General features: G+C 39.9%; 1 protein-coding gene across 4 annotated transcripts in view; it reads left to right on the forward strand.

Moving 5' to 3' along the window:
* LOC109951329 (neuropeptide FF receptor 2-like) overlaps positions 1-15,124 on the forward strand; it is a 20,740-nt gene extending 5,616 nt beyond the window's left edge. Inside the window, exons 2-5 of one of the 4 annotated variants that reach the window (XR_002273592.1) lie at positions 2,051-2,385; positions 4,258-4,357; positions 5,376-10,180; positions 15,038-15,124. Coding sequence is in view for 2 of the 4 variants with exons in the window: in XM_020585788.1 (XP_020441444.1) it covers positions 2,058-2,385; positions 4,258-4,357; positions 5,376-6,228 (1,281 nt within the window). In the remaining 2 variants the exon portion in view is untranslated. Of the gene's footprint in view, positions 1-2,050; positions 2,386-4,257; positions 4,358-5,375; positions 10,224-14,398; positions 14,421-15,037 lie in introns of those variants that run through there. The other 3 variants (XR_002273593.1, XM_020585788.1, XM_020585786.1) reach the window with 3 other exon arrangements.
* Positions 15,125-20,523: the final 5,399 nt, after the last annotated feature.

The following is a 20,523-nucleotide window of genomic DNA, read 5'->3' on the forward strand; positions in this document are numbered from 1 at the left end:
GTCCTGCTTCATTTGTTCAAAGTAATTTTGGGAAACTCACAGCATCACTAGCTTACAGTAGGAGATGTGGGGGTTAAGCAGGTACAGTGGACCAACAGTACTGCATCAAATCACAGTAACAAATTAGTGGCAAATTTACATTTGTCCACAAAGCAGGTCAGCAAATTTAAAAAAGTAACACGTCAGTAAACATTTTTTTTCGAATAACTACTGTTTTACCATCTGGCAACATCAATTTCATGAATCTAGCTACATATTATTGTACAACCAACATACTAACATCTGAACACAATAACAAAGCAGGAGAAATTTCATGTTAGTTTATTTTTTAACCCGTGTAAACATATTGAACAAAAACCTTTATTTTACATGAGAGAGAAAATACCTGTCATTGCTTGTGTAAGTGGGGTTACCTACTCACCTACTGTGAGTTTGTCACATATCTCAAAGCAGTGCTACATCCTAGGCAATGATTAAAGTAATTTAAGGTTGAATTTTCTGATTTACACACAAGCCTTAGTAACTGATAAACACCTGTGATGAAAAGAAATTACTTTCATGTCCTGAAAACAGCCTTTGGAACAGATCTCGTCCAAACACAGATGAATCTTTCTGATATTTTGCACAACAGACCGTGGAGAGCGACTATGGTAAATGTGGCTGAAAGCACAGGCTGCTTGACTTTGTATAACAACATGAAAAGTCCATTTCATTTTGCCCTGTGTTAGCTTGTACCCCGTGCTCCCATGCCTCTTTGCTGAAATGAACTCACTGTAACAACACTTTAAAGCTGGTTATAGCAACTTTCTGGCCTCAGTTCTGTTTCCCTGTCCTGTGAGGTGACAGGTGTGACAAACTGATTTGCATAAAAAGCCTGCTGCTGAAGGCTACAGCCCTTTTAATGAAGGAAAAATGGGTATTTAATTGTTAGATTGATCCAGCACCTTAAGTCTAATGTATGTTCTGCAGTGCAGCTTTGTTTGTGATGTTTAACGGGCTACTTCGGATTTCGGTTGGCTAATCGTTGAATAGCGAGAGATGGGAGAGAAAGCTCTGCAATTTTAAGTAATTAGTTTGTGTTTAATTTATGATTCAACTAACTTGGTGTTTACTTATCTATTATTTAAATAGGTCAATTATGTTTCCCTCAGGCCTGTTGTAGGGGCTCAACCAAATGGCTTTCTCCTTGTTTTTTTTAGCATATAATTAAGAACGAGTCAGGATCCCACCAGATGCTGTGGATGGGGGTTGGGGGACACATTCCACAAATGCGCACTAGAAAACATGAATTACTTATGATCTCAATCATAAGTAATAAGAAGAGACCATTTGTTATATTTGGCTGAACACACGACAAAGTCCAACAATATGTATGCAACGGCAATGAGACCAAGAAGATGGATGACAGTACATCAAAAACAGCACAAAACTAGCAGCCTGTTTACCTTTATCACATGCTGTCAGTGTGGTTATGGTGTGGACAGTCTTTGTGCTGTGTAGGTCGGCACACGCATGTCAGCACGCAGCCCTGTGCAGACCCTCACAGACCTGCTGAATCTATTATTGCTCCATAATGCTAAGAGTGTCACACTGAAGGTCTTGCTTTTAAACACCAAACAGAAAAAGTACTGACATTTCAGGCAGTAAGCAGTTTTAAAGCTCCAACAAATCAATCATCAATACTTCCCATCCCATTGACATTGCACTAGTACAGGGGTTTTCAACCAGTTATGACCCATGGATCACCATTCTGACTAAGTAATGCGAGGTCCACTGTTGTGGGGTGGATAGACTGGATGAGTACTATTTTAATCCTGAGAGTCACAGTTGACTTTTCTAAATGTTATATATTTACATGAATTTGATTATTCATCAATGATAATTCATACACAAAAATGTTTTAAAATAACATTTAGAATATAGTGATTCCTACAGTGGAACCTGCAATGCCTTCGTGAACCACTAGGGGCCATGAAGCACCGGTTAAAACCCCTTGCACTAGTAATTAAGCCAATTCACCAGGCTCATTGGCTTATTTTTCATTTTTCAGGTTTAAAATGAATGAAGGACGTGGGAACAACGTGACTCAGCTCTATGACAAGTGGATATCTTACAACTCCTCAATGGAGTCCGTCACTCCCAGGAACAACATCACCTATGTTGCATTTTACCTGCATCAGCCATCCACAGCTGCCATCTTCATCGTGTCCTACTTGCTGATCTTCCTCGTGTGCATGGTGGGGAATGGAGTGGTGTGCTTCATCATCCTGAGGAGCAAAAACATGCGGACAGTCACCAACTTGTTCATTCTGAACCTTGCTGTGAGTGACCTCCTGGTTGGGATTTTCTGCATGCCCACAACACTTCTTGACAACATAATAACAGGTGAGTGAGCCAGTAATTAGAAGCTCTTGTTGTCTTGTCTGACTGCGACTGTTACTTGGGTCAATGCTAGGATTTATCTGGGTTCGTTAAGCTTCATAGCCAACCTGTCATTCATGTTTAGTTTACACTCATTGGCCTCTCTGATAATACAGATATCACCAAAGGAAAAACTGTCCATGCTGTCCAAGTTTATTAATGTACTTTCTAAGACTGTCTAGTAAATGGTCTATAATCAATTAAAATGACCAGTTATGGTTAGAAAAGTTAGATTAGATATTCTGTTTGTTACACAAAATAGTTTAAAGTTTTGTTGTTGTACTGACTGAAATTTAAATATCGTTTAAACTAAGTGTCCAAGTTCCTTGAAAAGCACTAGTATAAATAAAGGAACTATTAGAATTATTATTAATCAGATTCAATAATGGGATTTGGAATTTGATTTTCAAAAACACAAGGAATTTGACACCAACCCAATGGCCTCAATGTGCACAGCAATATAAAACCAGAACCACAAGTAAAAAACAAAAGACAAAAATGTACACAGATGCATGTATTCAAGTTAAAAAAAAGAGCTACTAAATGTAAATCTATACACTGTTGCACAGCAGTTTGTACTGCCATGGCCCGGGGGAAGAAACTGTCTAGATGTGGCGTACAGTGACCTGTAGCACTGTCTAAAAGGGAGGAGTTCAAACTCACTCTGTCCAGGATGTATTAACCTTGAAGCACCGCTGAGCAGAAGAACAGCTGGAGGTCATGGATGATGATGATGTAAATGTGACCAAGTCCAGCTTAAACTGCTGCACATTAAGCTAAATTTGACAACGCAGAGCCGAGCCTGAGATGTCCTAAAATTCCCAGTGCGCAGAGGAAGAACATTCACACTCTCCTGTGGTGCCAACCTGCAGGTCTGTCTTTACATTTTTGCTCCACTCATAAAAACTCTGTTGGGCACATTATTCCTGCCATTTTCCTCCAATCAACAACTCAATTTTCTGATGAAAGACTATGCATTAACAGGGCTGCTACACTTATCAACCCTTTGAATAACCTTGATGACAATCATTTGTCCCATTCACTGAAGAGCTACCTTTTTTTTGGCCAATTTACATTTGTGGACTACTAATGTGTACGTGGAGGTCATCCCACATACAATGAACCTTGAGAACATCATGTCATAACCTGCTGTTTTCTTAACAGCCTGTAGTGTTCAAGAACAAAGGCGACTCGAGAGGTTGAAACTGTGATTCATAGAAATCCCTTCAACGTGTTCCTGAGATATCATGCTCACAAGCGTCGGGCTGGATGGAAGGATAGTCGGACAAATGACCAAAAACAGTGCTCCAGACGCGGCTATCACTGGCGCAGAGGCATAAAAAAAAAAGAACTGTGTAAAATCACGCTGACAATTGACAATCTACATTTTAAAATTAGACCAATATATCCCAGGAAACTAAGATTATTTCTCCACCTTTACCTTCTTGGTCATGTGTAATATGCTTCGAAAGGTTAGCACTGATCAAAGTTAAATTTCAAATAATTTCAGGTTGAGTGTGGACAGGGACATGTAAATATCATAGCAGTGCAAATAACCAAGGCAAAGTGCTGGGAGCCTCAGTGTCTGCAAGATTAACTGTCATCATGCTCTCCATTGGAAAACAAGAGCTCAAGCAGATGCACATAATTTCTTTCATGGATCATGCACCTTCAAAAATATTCAAATATTAATTCTCAAAAACATGATATTTTCAGATATTATAGACCAGAGTAGTGCTGCTTGTGGTAAGTAACTGGTGTTTTACTGTGTGTACAATTTCTGGAATACTACTACAACCTCTGCCTGAACTTATCATCTCAATGGTAAATCAACAGGATGGCCTTTTGGAAGCCTGGTCTGCAAAATGAGCGGCATGGTTCAAGGGATCTCTGTGTCAGCATCTGTCTTCACTCTGGTTGCCATCGCTGTTGACAGGTACAGGGGCTGCCTTTTTCTTATTACTGCTACATATAACAGAGGGCTCCAGACTAACATTTCATACTGGTGGCAATGGTCCCACCAAGTCTCTCAGATGGTGGCGCCACTTCTGTTTTGCAACTTAATGCAGAAGACTATTTTTGTAAATTATTTTAAAGACCCTTACCACCCAATGTGTATAGCCTATATTAATGACATTCAGAGAGGGAGACTTGAGCACAATCAAACAGTTTCCACCTCTTTATGCATAATCACTTTAGTGCTCTATAGCCTAGCAGTCAACCTGATGCTAATCATGACACTGATGATGATGAATTCTGGTTTGCCATTTGTCATTTAGCCTATTTGTAGCTCTTTTTTTCTGAAAATGATTTTATGCTCTTTGGTGATGTCTGTGTTGGACTTCATGCACATACACAGTACAGCTCTCACTCGCCTGCGAGAACAGCTGTCTGTCAGCAGTCTGACAGACTCTGGCTGCACACCTCTGTTCTCAAACCATCAGTGAGAATTCAAGCCAACCCACTTCCTGTCTAAGTTGTAATGAGTTCCATTTTTCCAGTGGTTTGTGTGTCAAGTCCCTTAAACAAGACCACAATTTTTTCCTAACAGGTGCTGCGAGTGCTAAACATAAAGAATTAATAAAGCTACATGGGAACAATGTATTCCACGATCAGAAAATCTGTCGGAAAACATATTTGTGCGCAGTTTACGAAAATGTTCAGCTAGCTGTATATAAATGTAACTTCTAGAAGAAGGGGTTCAATTAAGTACATATGCAAATAAATTAATGATTTCCATCTTATAAAATATTAATTACTGCAGATTAAACTGCAAAAAGTATATACAGTACATTCTAAGACCAACTACAGCAACACTTGCCTTTTTTCTAAAATGTCACAGCATTTAAAGTAAATGTTCTTCACTGTCACTCAATTACTTTAAGAAATGTTAAAATCAGATTTAAATGTGTAAGTACATCTCCCTCATTCAGTCTTTTTTAATCTCTTTGCAGGTTCAGATGCATTGTCTACCCATTCAAGCAAAAGCTGACCTTATCCACAGCCACCTTGATAATCGTCATTATCTGGCTTCTGGCCGTGTCCATCATGTGTCCCTCCGGGGTGATGCTACAAGTGACTGAGGAGCAAACCATTCGAGTGTTACTGGGCTACGACAACAAAACAAGCCCGTTTTACTGGTGCAGAGAGAACTGGCCAAACCAGGATATGAGGAAGATTTACACCACTGTGCTGTTTGCAAACATCTACCTTGCCCCTCTTTCGCTCATCGTGGTCATGTACGCCAGGATTGGTATCACGCTTTTCAAAACAGCTGTTCCGACTGAGGGAAAGCCAGGCCATGACAACCGCCACACTGTGTCGAAGAAAAAGCAAAGGGTGATCAAAATGCTTCTAATAGTTGCTTTGCTTTTCATTTTTTCCTGGTTGCCTCTCTGGACCCTCATGATGTTGAGCGACTACGCCAGCCTCACTGAGCAGCAGTACAGAATCATTAACATTTACATTTACCCTTTTGCCCACTGGCTCGCCTTCTTCAACAGCAGCGTCAACCCCATCATCTACGGTTTCTTCAATGAGAACTTCCGCAGAGGATTTCAAGCTGTGTTTAAGTTCAGCCCCTGCACGGTGGACGGACAGCAGAGGAAGATGTACTCGCACAGGCTGCAGGGAAACTCGGTGCTCCCAGCCAACAACGTACAAACGTCACTGGAGCCCATTTCTCTCAACAATCTGGAGAAGACCACTTCTAGGCAACTCCATCATGTCACTGAACAGAATGTGGTCATGGAGGACCTGGAAAAGGCATCTTGCAGTAGTGGGGGTGTGACTGCAGTGTCTATTTGAAGGACAGGGAGACTTCCTTTAAGGTAATTATCAAAGGTGTTGACGTTTCACAACAACTGTCCTTGCTCAAACTAAAGCCCTCCACTGAACTGTAGGGCTCATGTGAATAGGTCGCAGAAGCTGAGATTTACATCTAATTTGTTGAGGGTAATTTCAATACTGTCAAGAAAATTGGGCTGGGGGATACATGTAAAGCAGTAATTTATCCATTTGGCTGCCCTGCACCATTTGGAAACAACTTGTGGAGAAAAGCAAACTCAGTGTTTTCTCCAGAAATAAATATGTCTGAAACACCTATTTAAATGACAGATCTGAAAAGAGGAAACTCATTATCAGTGTTACTTGCTGCCTTTAAGGTACACAGTGTTATGCTGCACACAGTTCCAAGTTAAAAATGCAGGTAGGTTGTGCTGTTGGGACTGCACATAACAAAAGGAAAAAACACTTAAAGCTTTTGTTGTGCTAAGGAGTCCGTTATGATCGGCTGATATTTGTAGCAGACTATAGCATCAGTACTGTACCTTAGAAAAACTATGTATAAATGTATATAGATGCATCAAACATGTACTGTGATATTTGCAGAGCAGAAGAAAATGTCCTTATACTGTAGGTTGGAACAAATTTCACTCAGCTGCTACTGAGAATCAGTAAAAATCAGTTCACATTAGAATCACAATTCACATTTTTGTGATTCTAAATTGATTCACAAATGCTAAAAGCTGAATTTTTGTAATAATGGTGACAGAATGAAAAAGGTGGAACTCAACTATGAAGCCAGTGCAGCATGTGGACAGCGCACACACATTACAGTTGTGTTGTGTGTCTATGGTCGTAATGTTTGCTCATCTTCAGAAAAGGAAATCATTTCAGAGTGTTCTCTGAAAGACAAGTGTGGACTGTGTGAGTACTTTGTAGCCCATCACCAACAGACTGATGTCAGCGTGGTGGAGCAGTGAACGTGTAAACCAAGAGCAGCTCAGCAACATGCAGCAGCACTTCAGTCAAACTGGTGAGACAAAGAAAAGCGCTGGTTTCTACAGACCTGTACCTGTTCTGGATCACACTGGCTTTCTCTGGTAGCAACGCTGCAGCACAGACACAACACAACCCCGGTCTGTTGACAACACATGCCAGTCACCAAAAACCAGCAGTGGAAGACATACACTACTCAGATTGTTTACTGAAGTAACAGTAGCAGTACCACAATGTAAAAATACTCCAAGTAAAAGCCCTGCATTCTAAATATTACTTAAGAGCAAAAACGTATTTGCATCAAAATATAACCTAAACCTAAAATACTCATCATGCAGCTTGGTACATTTATATTATTGGACTATAAATATTGATGCATCGTTGTGTTCATCACATTTGATGCTGCAGCTGGAAAAGGTGGCGCTAAGTTTAACAACCTTATATACGTACAATTTCAAGTACTTTACATACTGCTGAGTACCAGTATGTACTGTACTGTAAAGTACTTGGTTTTGATGCTCATCAGAACCAGTGTAACTGTCTTAAGCTTTATTAGCAGCTCAGTGGGCACAGGACAGAAATCACACAGTAGGAAGCAAAGCCGACATGCTTTACAGTATATACCAATGGCTGCTAGGAGTAGTGATAATGCTAAACAAGGCTAAACACAAAGTTAGCTCCACAGGTAGAGAGCAACAGCTTGAGTGTTTCCATTAAATGACAGCGTGGATAAAACCTAAAAGCACAACAGCCTCCACTCACGAACTGAGTGTTAACATTAGAAACAAACACTGTCATGTTGTTTGCACAAATTAAGAGTACTAGCTTAAGGTTATTGGCATTAGTCATGTATAAAAGAAAAACCTGCTCTTTCCTCAAAATACACCAGATGCTGGAGACCTGCCAGACATGCTACAAAAAACTCAAAAGAGCAGAGCTTCAGTTTTGCTTTGCAATTCACTGCATGTTTTAGGCACCCAATTTCCTTCCCTCAGAAGCTTCAGATGGTTTTCTACCATGTGCCTGTACATACATCCTGCTAATGTCGAGGCACGGAGACTACCGGTAGCCTGTCATGCTGGCAACACTACTGTTGCTTGCTTCTCAACCCTCAAGCCATATATTCCTTCTTCCATTGACAAAGAAAATGTCTTCAAGTAAATTCAATTTGAAAAGGTGTTTTTCCACTGCATCTGTCATTCAGCTGCCTGCTTATGCAGCAGAGGAAAAACTATTACTCATTTCGGCCGCCTGTATCCGGGATCTTGCCCTTTCGGTCATGACCATAGGTGAGAGTCGGAACGTAGATCGACCAGTAAACAACCTGACAAACAACCTGAGCCTGGATTTTAGACTCAATCTCATTTTCAATTATTAATTTAATCTTGAGTTTATGTTAGCACTTTTTGTTTGAGAGAAGAGCTCGTTTTGACCGAGTCAGTGAGTTAAGAGTGGCTTTCCTGTGCAACCAGTATTCAGTTAAAACAGTGGCTAAAATGAAGTATGGAAACAGACTAAAGAAACCTAGCAGACATGATTCCAATATAGCTGCTTACTTCAGAGTAACTCATGAGGCTGTTAGTTTGTTCACCTGGGTAAAATTATTCACGTTAACCATTAAATTTCTAGTTTAATTTAAAGGACAGAACAGACATGCACTAAGCAGGAAACCAGGTTAAATTTGCACACAAGTGAAACGGACCAAATCCAGTTCCACTTCTCAATTTTATAAATCAGTCTTGTGCAACTTTTCTTTCAGAGGAGAGAAAAATTCTCATTGTGATTGTATGTGAACGGTCTATTTAAAACTCCAATTCTATCCAGGCTTTTATTCTGAAATCTGCTCTGCCAATATACACAAAGTGTGTAATGATGCTGAATTAGATTTTTTTTATATTCATGAATATTTCTTGAGCCTGTTATGAAATGTGCCAAGTAAACTTCAGTGTTTTGCTGTTTTTTCATATGAGCAGCCTTGTGCCGTTAACAGAGGGCCCGGACTGGCACCGATGCCTGTGTTGTCTACTGTGAGTTTGTGCTATTGAGTCCAAGTGTGGATTAGAAATCATAACCTGAATTCATTTGTCTGTGTAAACTTGTACGGGACATTTTTGTACGGGTGGTGACCCAAAAGGCCGCCGGCTCCAAAGTGGTTTACACACTTTAAATCTCTGCAGTAGAACATTTGTATATAGTATCGAAAATGTGAAAAACAATCAGCAGCAGCATCTGCCAGCCATTTATCTAACTGCACTTTCATAAACTGACATGATGCAGCCACATTAGACATCCTTGGCTTTTCTGTCTGCACAGTAGCAGTGAACTAGTGATTCCGTACCGTTGAATGAATCTTTACACCCCATAGATCTTTTCTAGGGAAAACTCTGCAAAGGAGTCATGTTTGTGTCAACAAGCTGCTATTGAAGCTCCTACTTGAACATTAACATCTTTAATGAGCAGCCTAACAGACGTAAACCTGATGTAAATTCAGGATATGAAAACATCAACTGCTCTGACTAAGGCTGTGTTTGAACAGCGGCTATGAAGAAATAGGGTGTAAGACTGAGGGATGCAAAGATACAAAACAAAAACAAGCAGTGGAAGCTGAAATAACTTCATCCAGAGTATGAGACAATGACAGAGACTGGTGAAAGACTGCATTTACTTCACCTCATTTATTCTCAGATTCTCTGTCATAACTCAGCACCCGAACAGTGAGAGAATGCCCAAGCTGTTAGTCAGTCATCCAGACCCTCGTTACACAAGACTTGGTCCCATGAATTAGGTTATGAACTGTCAGACAAGGATGGAGACAGCCTCAATGTAAATGTGTCAATTCAAACCACAGGATTCACATGGAGATCTCCAAGATGGCACCCGCATGGCTCTAGACTCACATTCTTGTTCTGTGCACTCATATCTCGCTCTGCTTGTGCAGCGTTCTCACATCCAGCTGTGACACCTCGGCTTCCTGCTTTGGGTGAGTGTTTGTGTCTCACTTTTGACTGTGTGATGTGAACACATGCAACTGCTACTCAACGAGGCCATTACGCACTGACAGAATTTATCTGCCTGTAATTTTCTGGCTGATTGACCATCTAGAACGTCTGGACACACTGAGCACATCTTTCACAGTTGGGCACTGACAGGCTGCAAAGCATTGTGGGCCAAGGGTCATGGTTTGACAGCATTTTACAGTTAACTGGTAGCATCTGAATTTTCTCAAACCCAGTGAATGTAGTTTGGTTCAGCTTTCAATTGAGCTTCAAATTAAGCTTGAGAGTTCTTTGTATTTTACCAACTCACAACCTGGACTCACAACACAGCCAGAAATTAAACATTACTTACAAGCCTATTTTAGGACTGAACACTGGCACAAAAATGTCACAGGTCATTGTCAGTTTGTCAAAGTTTTAGTCCCGCTGGGTTTCAAAAATGTCGCCTGTGTGTTTTGGTATTCGTCCCAAAACAATACAATACCTTATTTTGGGAACTATGTTTCACCCATTTTGCCCCATTTAACAGACTGATAAGTGCAGTCACATGAAAAATAGAACGATGCCTACATAATTAAAGAGTGTAACATCTCCTGATTTAAATCAGGAACAAGCCTAAGAATCAGAGCAACCATTTGATGCCAACAATCAATACTCCACTATTTAAGGGCAGTACTCCTACAATCCTCTGACAACTTTAGCTTCTTATTCAGTCATTCCTACAAAAAAGTAAAAACAATGTTATAGAAATATTTTTACTGCTAGCTTGTTTTCTAACAGCTGTTTGGTTTGTATTAGCAGCCATTTGCATTGATTTATTCCTGCCAAAGAAGCCAGAGGTATCTTCAGCCATTTAAAGCATTGAAAAGACTCTTGATGGTATTTGAAGCGTTGCCTATGACGCACACCGCTACAACAAAATGCTAACCATGACTCCGTTTTGAATGTAATGAATGTATTTTTTTGGTGCCTGTGGACAAAAAAATATATATCTTTATGCTTTTCTTTTCTTCAAATGAACTAGTGCTAACATTTTATGGGGATATAGAGACTCTTGGTACATCTGTATTGTCTACAGGTAAATATCTTGTATAGTAGCATGTGTGTCTTTTGTGTCTGCACCTATACTTGCTTATATAATGTTAAAATTATTTTAACGATGTATCTGTTAGGACACAAATTCTGACAGTTTTTATAGGAAGAGGGATTGTAGGTTTTTATAAAAAAAAAAGTATGGAATTAAGTGGTGTCCTATATAATTGTGAAGGGCTACAGTGTTCATCACATTACCACTATGACTGCACAAAACAAAGGTTTATAATTAAGGTTCTGAGTATTACTAAAGGCTTGCTGTCACTGCTTTGTGGCATCGGTGGCTTAATTCCCATCGTCATTGCAGTAAACCCTATGTAATTTGCTATGTACAAAGATGATTGTGAATTTCCAGAAAATTTGAAATGATGAAAACCGCAGTGCCTCTGGGGAAAAGCAAACTCCCATAATGAAACTGAATTTCACACAGATTTTGCTCAGATCTGTGATGTACCGTGGAACTCAAAGCTGGCCTAATGAAAGCATTTATGTACACAAACTACAATGATATCAGTGTGAAAGAGGGAACAGATTAAATGTGAAGTCAGGTTTAAAAAGCATTTTCTCTGATTACGGTCGAACATTTCGGTCTAACTGCTTGAGGACATCTGTTCTAGTTCAACATCTGTTGAGGTTTCTGTTGAAGTAACAGATCAATGCGTTTAAGGGCTTGAGATGCCAAAACACTGCAGAACGGCTTGATATACAGAGCAAGTCATCACAGCTACAACAGTTTTATCTTTTATCACAATGACTGTACAAATACAGCAGTAACAATGAGGATGGGATGAGAACTGACAAAAGGAATATCTGCGCACTGAACTCATCTCCGTACGCTGCTTTGCTTCCCTGATAAGAGTCCATTCTGAACCGTGAACACTGCTCCATCATGTGATTCATATATCATTTATACTTAAAAAGTACAGAATAATGAGAAACGATGCAAATATGTCATTTACAGTCAGTACAGTAAGTTTTCAGAGCCTTTCACGATTTCCACATTTTGTTGTTTGACTGTCAAGGAGAACAAGGGTAATACAGAGACTGAACTCATTCATTATTCACTATTAGAGATGAGTTCTGATAGTTGGTTCTATTTTGGATCCAGATCCAAGTTAGTGAAATATTGTTTTGAACCAAAATACTAGATTGTTCAGCTTCACGACCAAATTAATCCTTTATCAAATCTGTCTTTAATGTCCTCTGTTCACTTTATGCTCTTTGGTCTCTGATAATAAAACAAATACCACCACAAAAAAAAGTCCACAAACTGGTGATAACACTGTTGTGGTACGCAGAATGTTGCTATGTGTTACATATCAATTTTAAAAATTAAATCACTGTCATAAACAAACAAGGTGGACCCACTTAACCGCTCTGAAGTCAAAGAAACAACTGTAAAAAGTGATATTCGCAGAATGGTCAAATAAAGGGGGAACGACATGTGTTTTATTTAAATAGTCATCTAGTGTCCACCATGTTAAAGTAAGAACTTGTGTCATAGTTCATAACGTGCGGAGGATGAGTGCTCAGCCTCACTCAGTTCTACCGCTGGTGATACTGGGACCTGTCAGATCTGTAGCAGAGCAACAACCAGTTCACCCTCAGGTGAAGCCAAGTTCCTGGCAGAGCAAAATATCAGTGATTCATTTCATTGATATTCACAGAACGATAAAGTAATTATTTTCACTGATGTATATACGTGAGCTTACACAGCACAGCTCCTCACTGAGGAGCAAACAGCAGCAGGAAGCATGAGCGAGGACGGGGTTAATGAAAGTCACAGAGAAAATCAACATCATCATTTCAGCTCAGCGGAACGTCCACGGTTTAGGTTTGACAGCTTTAACTGCAGTTAGTGTCAGACTACCTGGTAAATGGTTTATTATAACAATTAAAATGACCAGCTGTGGTCACAAAAAAAGGATTCATAAATATTATGTTGTTTGTTACCCAAAACTGTTTAAAATGTTGTTGCTGTAGTGAGTGAAATAAAAATACTTCCTTTAAAACCAGCATTCATAAGTAAAATGTATTAACATAATTATTAATCAGGTTTAATATGTGATTCAGATTTAATAAGGTAGGTAGGTACTTTATTGATCCCTCAATGGGGAAATTAGATGCAAATGTGAAAACTTGCTATCAAACTCCATCTCTATTCTCTGTATAGTCTAATAATTTGTGTTTGGAAAATTGTTATCCAGTTAGCTCACAAAAATTATACAACATGAAAACTTGACATTAAGATTTTGTAACTAACAAACCACTAACTTTCAGAACAGAAACCACGTTCAACAGAAAAATGTGAACTGACACATTACATGGCCTCTAAAGCCAGCGGCGAATAATGAGCGACTGACACCGTCGTCCTGTTCTTGGGGTGTTTCTGCGTTGTTCTGCTTACTGAGAAGTCTGATACTTGCCTTCTGTCTCTCTGTTCTACACACTCAGTGACCAGGTAAAAAAAAAAAAAAAAAAAAAAAATTTTAAACATTACACGACGGGAGCATCAGCTGGTTTCCTGTAACGTCCTGCTACTGAACATGTAGATTTCCATATGTAACAAATGGCCAAGGCTCCTGTTTTAGAAAACTCGTCAACTTTCTTTACAGGAGTGTTCCTTGAAACAGTCTGAGTATTCTTCAGACAGGATGAAATCTTTTCTATCTCACATACTGTGAGCTGCTCCACAGGTTGAAATTACGAGTGAACATCAAATATGCTTCAGTAATATGTTACATCAATGCATTTGATGTTTTTCTGTGACTACTGCTATGAATGAATGAACCTGTTGATGTTAAGCTGAGCTGTGGCACCTCCAGGTGTGAAAGAACCCAAACGCTAGATGAAACCCCCATGTCTGCAGCGGTGCTCTACAGAGGCCACCTGCCGCTCTGCAGCCCAATCACATATTCTAATCACTGTCAATGTTAATTAGGAGAAAAATGAATGAATATCTTCTGCAGAGGTCCATTATATCTAGTCACTGAGTGTATATTTCTTTAAAAAAAAGCCTTTTTTGTTTGGATATTCTGTAAAGACTTTTGAATCTGTACAAGTGTTTGTGCTTTCTGAAACTGTGAAGGTCTTTGCCTTTGTATCAACAGATAACTCAGTGCCCAAACTGCGCCAGAGAGAATCTGTGCTCTTGTAACAGCAAAATGTCCAAGTGGTCATTAATAAAGATACTGGTCTTAACTCATCAACAATAAAAAAAAGGTACTCAAATCTTGGTCTGGAACAGTCATTAATCCAGAAAGGGCAGATCACACTTCACAGTTCACCACATCTCACAGCAGCTATTGTAACCTTTAATTAATGAGTGCTGGTGTCTAAAGATTAATCTTCACAGCCTTACTGTATGAGAGCACTGAGCTCGAGTGATGCTTTCTTCTAAGCACCGTGATCAGCAGATTTACAGTAAAACCACAGTCACTGTGTTAAAGTGTAGTGTCAAGGAACGAGGTACATCTGTACTATTTTAAAGCAAACAGCTAAACATTTTCTTCAAATGACAGAGAGTGGCTGCTACATCATATAGCTTTTAATCAGGCAAAATGAAAAGGTAGTTTCCCAACCTGCAAAGACTCTACAAGTTTTGATTGTACTAGCGATGAGCATTCGAATGACGTGATCTACCGGTAGAGCTATACAATTTACACATATCTGCAGTATTTTGGCTTCATACAGTGGATACAGAGAGTATTCAGACCCTTTCAAGTTTTCCACATTCTGCTATGTTTCAGACTCATCTTAAAATGGATTCCTACCAGCCCAGCCACCATACAAGACCACCGTGAAAAGGAACGTCCTAAGATGCTGTTGCAGTTTCTACTTGTAGCAAATCATTTCTGATGTTTATTTCATCTTAACTTTCTCCTGATTTTAAATTTATTTTGTATTCATTTCCATTCTGTCCTCCAATATTTTGCATCCTTGTACAGGAACATAAATATATGCTGTGCTGCATTTCTTCTGATTCCCCACCACAGCTCCTTAGTAATATGAATACACACAATTTCACTGTTTAGCACCAAAAAAATGAGACGCAGGATCTCAGTATATATCCCCCTTAAAGTCAGGAGAGACATCACCCTCCCAGCAAGCACACAGTATGTAAATACATTCACCAGGCATTATCCTCACCCACAGAAGAACAAGATCTCCATGTACATACAGTATTTATACATGTTCCTGGTCTGTTCTTGGAGCCAGATATGTGACTATCACAGACTGTTATTAGCCCTTAACAAAACCGGTTTGGTTTAATAGCAGTTCTCTCATAGGGTTGTATCTAGTGTCAAAAATAAGGAAATTTTATTAACACCACCATTAATGAAATAAGAACAGAAACAATGTCACAAAGAAAGTTAACTTCAAGTTATAGCTCCCTCAGAAGTTTAAAAATCCATGCCCCTCTACCCCAGCAATAACCATTTCATTATTAATCAATGAAATTAAGAATGAACTCAGGTTAGCAAGAGAGTGTTGTTAGTAACAGAGTGCTTTGGCTCAGTTTTTTAGAGGGGCATGCTACAACCATATAGATTTGAGGTCACAACACAACTCTGTAAAAAGTGGAAAGGTTTTAGGCACATATGCTTAGATTCTGGGAGGTGTCTTAGTGATTCCAGATTCAATCTGCTGCATGACAACGAGGCCAAACACACAGCAACAGTCATAAGAAACCATGAGACAACAAGTCTGGCAACAAATGGCGTGGCCCACACCGAGTCCTGATCTCAGTCTGGGATTACACCAGGAGACCAAGACGCTGAGACAAGTGCACACAAGAACTGTGACAAATGTAGCAGCTAAAGACTGACAACTACTGTATGCGCAAGTGTACCAGTGCTGTTGTAAAGCAAAGGGTGGTCACAGGAACTACTGTTTTGATTTCTTCTGTTTGTATGGAGTCAGAATAAAAAGTGTGGCATTCTCACTGCGGTGCCTAAAACCTTTCCATCATCCTGTACCTGTGTGTATAGGCCCACTGTACTAGGAAGCTGTCGGCAACTGTACTCACCAATTATGTCACTTGGTTTGCATCTTGCTGACCCGGCTCATGACCTGGAAGCGAACAAAGTCAATTAACTTGGTTAATATTTAAATCAAAACGTATGACACACGGAGCAGCCACTTCAAACTGTCAAAGCATGTTTAACTCTGTCTTTGTAGCACTACATGAACAACTAGCACAGATAAAAACACACTTTTAGATGTTAGTTAACTCAGCTATGTAGCAGCTGTGCAAAATGTTTGAAACATGTTTATATTTTGCCTACAAATTGTAGCCAGCACTATTATATTAACCCAACAGGAAATGCAAATATTTATAGCCGCACTTAAGCTTCTTAGCTTAATTCATCACTAACGAAAGAATTTGGTAAAACTCAAAGGAGAATCGGAAACAAGTGCCAGGTGTGTCCACACGCCAAATGGGTTTTACCTTCTGACATGCGCAGTAAGTGATCTACGAGAAACAGCTTTTTTGTCTTAAAGCAGATATTCACCAGAAGTCCATGCGCAACATACGCTCTCCTAACACATCCCTACGTCCTACCTGGCAGTCGTGACGCCCCGCCAGATGCAACAAAGCAAAAGAAAGCAAAAGCACCTGACAGAACTGATGGCCGATGGGGCTTTGTTTAACCTTCGACACATTGTTCACACAAATGGTTCATTACTCGAGGCCTCAAAGACACAGTGCTCCAGTAGGACATCTAGTGGTCAAAAAATTGAAGCGCAATCAAGTCGTGTCATTGGTGTGCTCAGGTGAGACACAGTAAACCACCATTTACTTACAATAAACACCGTAGTCAAATCAAAACATCCCAGTCTGGGGAAACGTCTCCTGAGCACTGAAACTGGAATCAACCTCACCTCATTGTGTGGGTGCTGAGTCAGCATCCACACAATGTCCCTATCTAGCTTTATGCATCTATAGTGCACACAAGCCTTTTTCTAATCTCGCATAGCCAAACCTCTGTTTCCTCCAGCTGCTCATGTTATATTAGAAAATTCCCAAACATAGCATCTGCACCTGAGATGCATTGACAAAAACAAAATCTCAAAAGTAAAATCAACCAAGTTACCTACTGTACTGTGACCACTATTGTTTATATCACACAGAAGATTTAGATTATATTGAACCATTCACCAAAAACTGGAGACCTCAACTCCAATTTGTCTTTTTGTTGTTCTTTTGAGCTTTTTGCATTGTTTTTGGTTCAAGAACTGTAACTTGTAATAACATCAGCTGTAAAGCCTGGAGAGTGAATAAACTCTGAATTTTATGGTCACTTTAAAGCTCCAAAAGCCATGTTATTAAGACATGCATCAGAAGCTCTGCACATTGGTAGCTCCATGGTTTTCTAGAAACATTAAGGTAAGATTAACATATCAGTCTATGATAATATTACCTTATCAGTCTATGATGGCTATATGGAAATACAAGCATACATTGTGGCTGAAAATCAATCTTAAACAGGTGGCAAAGCAGCAGGAACCTAATGTTAAAGATTATATTTAGTAACAAGGTCTTTCTACTCAAGTCAAAATTACCAAAAGAAGTTAACATTTATGAAATTAGTTTTCTACCAGATGTTTTGAAGGAGTTTGGGGACTTTGTATGCAGGCCAATGTTACACATGGCCAAAGAAGCGGAATGACAGCTAGCAGCAGCATAAACTTATGTTTATTGCAGTAAACTCAAATTAATGTATTACTGCTATGACTTAACCAGAAGATGTTACATTTAAGTTAGTGCAGCTTGAGTTACAGTATATTGAACGTTATGTTTGTTGTTATAAAAGCAAAATTAACCTGCTGGATTTTTGAAGGGAGTTTGGTCAGAAAAAGACACAAGCTTATAAAGTGAAACAACGTGCGCTGTACATCACTGAGGGTCTGGTACAGCAGGGTCTTTGTCTTCTTCACAGCTGAACACGACAACTTCTGGGTCCCAGCGTCCCAATGTCAGCTTCTCTGGTGGGACAGGAAACAGCCTGGTAAACTGCAACTTTTCAACCAGGAAGAGCAATGTACTTTTCTCTAACATATCAAAGATTATAGTCCGTCTAACTGTACACTTTCTCTCACAGTGGCTTCGTTCTCCCTGACTGGTGCTTCCAGATACTCGACTAGGGAGCTGTGGAACAGTGCAGTCAATTTAGAAAGAGAAGATCTAGTCACCACAGGCATGGTCCTGAAAGTAGGTCTGTTCACTGAGAACAAGAGATGTAGGTTTTAGTCTAAAAATGTAAAGCTCAAATACAGATGAGTAGAAGTGAGAGGTGTGCTGCTTCTTGTCCCTCCACTATTCCTAGTCTAAAGGCACAACGCATTAACTGAGTTTTATATGCCTTTATCCAGTCAGGTCTACTCTGTGCATCCTCATGTTGGACTGTGATAGTCACAGCTGGCTCTGTCTCACCAAATCTACCCCTTAAACATGTCATCAATTGTACATGTATCTCTTAGTAGGATCATAACAGCATACCATGTCAGCTGATTCACAAAACCAGAGGGATCCTTGTCTGGTTTTGGAAACTGCAGAACCATGGCACACAGCTTCAGCTCAGTAGGGTCCATGATCCAGCCTGTATTTGCCTCGACTCTGCCTCATTTCTCTAGGTACCTGCACATCTGACTACCTCAGTCACTTTTCCAGCAAATATACAGGTTTAAAGAGACTCAACAACTATCCAAACTCCCAATGACTTGAAAGCTCGGACTCCTTCACACACTGAGAAGAAGGGGAAGGAGAAAAGCCTCTTATGATGCGAGTCGACTCATTTGGCCTCGTTCTCTGTAGTGTGGAGAAGCCCTGGCTTCCTTAACCCTAGAACTGGTTGTCACTGTGTACTGATTTAGCAAAATAAACACACAACCTGTAATGTTTCCAAAAAGCAGTGCAACTATCACTGATTTGACACTACAACTGTTGCCCATGTTGGTTCTCTACTCTCTCACTTCTAATTTACATGTCAGCTTAGAAAACACCATCAGTGTACATTGTGTAGAATATGTGGAGTTAGAAAAGAGGACAGGCTAATTCATGCTGCCAAGCTAAGAACTCACAAGACACGATGTACTGCAAAGGGCCAATTTTCACTTTAATAACTGAGGTACTGTCCCTGCAGAGCTCGGTCCCTTCATACAAAGCCTTTTAGCCTTGAGACAATTCAGCCCACAGTATAATCTTACTATAAGAAAGTTAAAGAGTGAAACTCACTAATAATACATTCAATATGGTATCAACCTGTGTACTTGACAATCAGGCTTCATAGCATTACTGATGTCGTTCTCACAGACAACAGGACAAATACACTCAAACTGGGTGTTCACAAGCTTTTTTTTTTTTAAAGAGTCATCTGTCTCTGCCACGCTCCCTCCAAAAAACCCAAACGCACCCCCGGCTGCAACTGTATAAATCAGGTCAGACGACAATGTAAATATGAAACTGTCAAAAGTATGCCTGCATCAGTGGCATAATGCTTTACAGGAGTGGGATAAATTCCCCTGCTGGGAGACCTCCCAACGTCCAGAAAATCTAATAATAAGAAAAGCTAAACTCAAATCTCACCGGGCCTACACAAAGAACGACACTCCCTCTTGAAACTTGGAAAAGTGAGATGACTCAGAGGCCTAACACTAAAGTACAATAAACTGTTTTTAACCAAAATCTGGGCATTGATAATCTCTATAACAGCACTTAAAGATACAAAGTGCTGTTTATGTTTGGGGAAAAAGCCAAGTTTATCTAATCTAACGTTTAACTTGACAAAATGTGTGCTAAAATTTTTTTTAAAATGTATTCTAACAGATTATCTATGGGCTGGATGAGCACTAGAGAAAGCCAGTGTCCCAAACAGTGGTACAGACAATTAATCTAATGTGTCAAAGTAAAGGTCAAAGGTTAAAGTGTTTATTTGTCATATGCACAGTTAGGAAACATGTTCCCCTGTACAATGAAATTCTTACTTTGCCGTCCACATGAATGCCACAAAATACATCCATCCATCCATTTTCCTCCGCTTATCCGGGACCGGGTCGCGGGGGCAGCAGTCTAAGCAAAGATGCCCAGACTTCCCTCTCTCCAGACACTTCCTCCAGCTCCTCCGGGAAAATGCAGAGGCATTCCCAGGCCAGCCGAGAGACATAGTCCCTCCAGCGTGTCCTGGGTCTTCCCCGGGGCCTCCTCCCAGTGGGACATGCCCGGAACACCTCC

Source organism: Monopterus albus, unplaced genomic scaffold (assembly GCF_001952655.1).
Source record: "Monopterus albus unplaced genomic scaffold, M_albus_1.0 scaffold376.1, whole genome shotgun sequence".
Taxonomy (NCBI): Eukaryota; Metazoa; Chordata; class Actinopteri; order Synbranchiformes; family Synbranchidae; genus Monopterus; species Monopterus albus.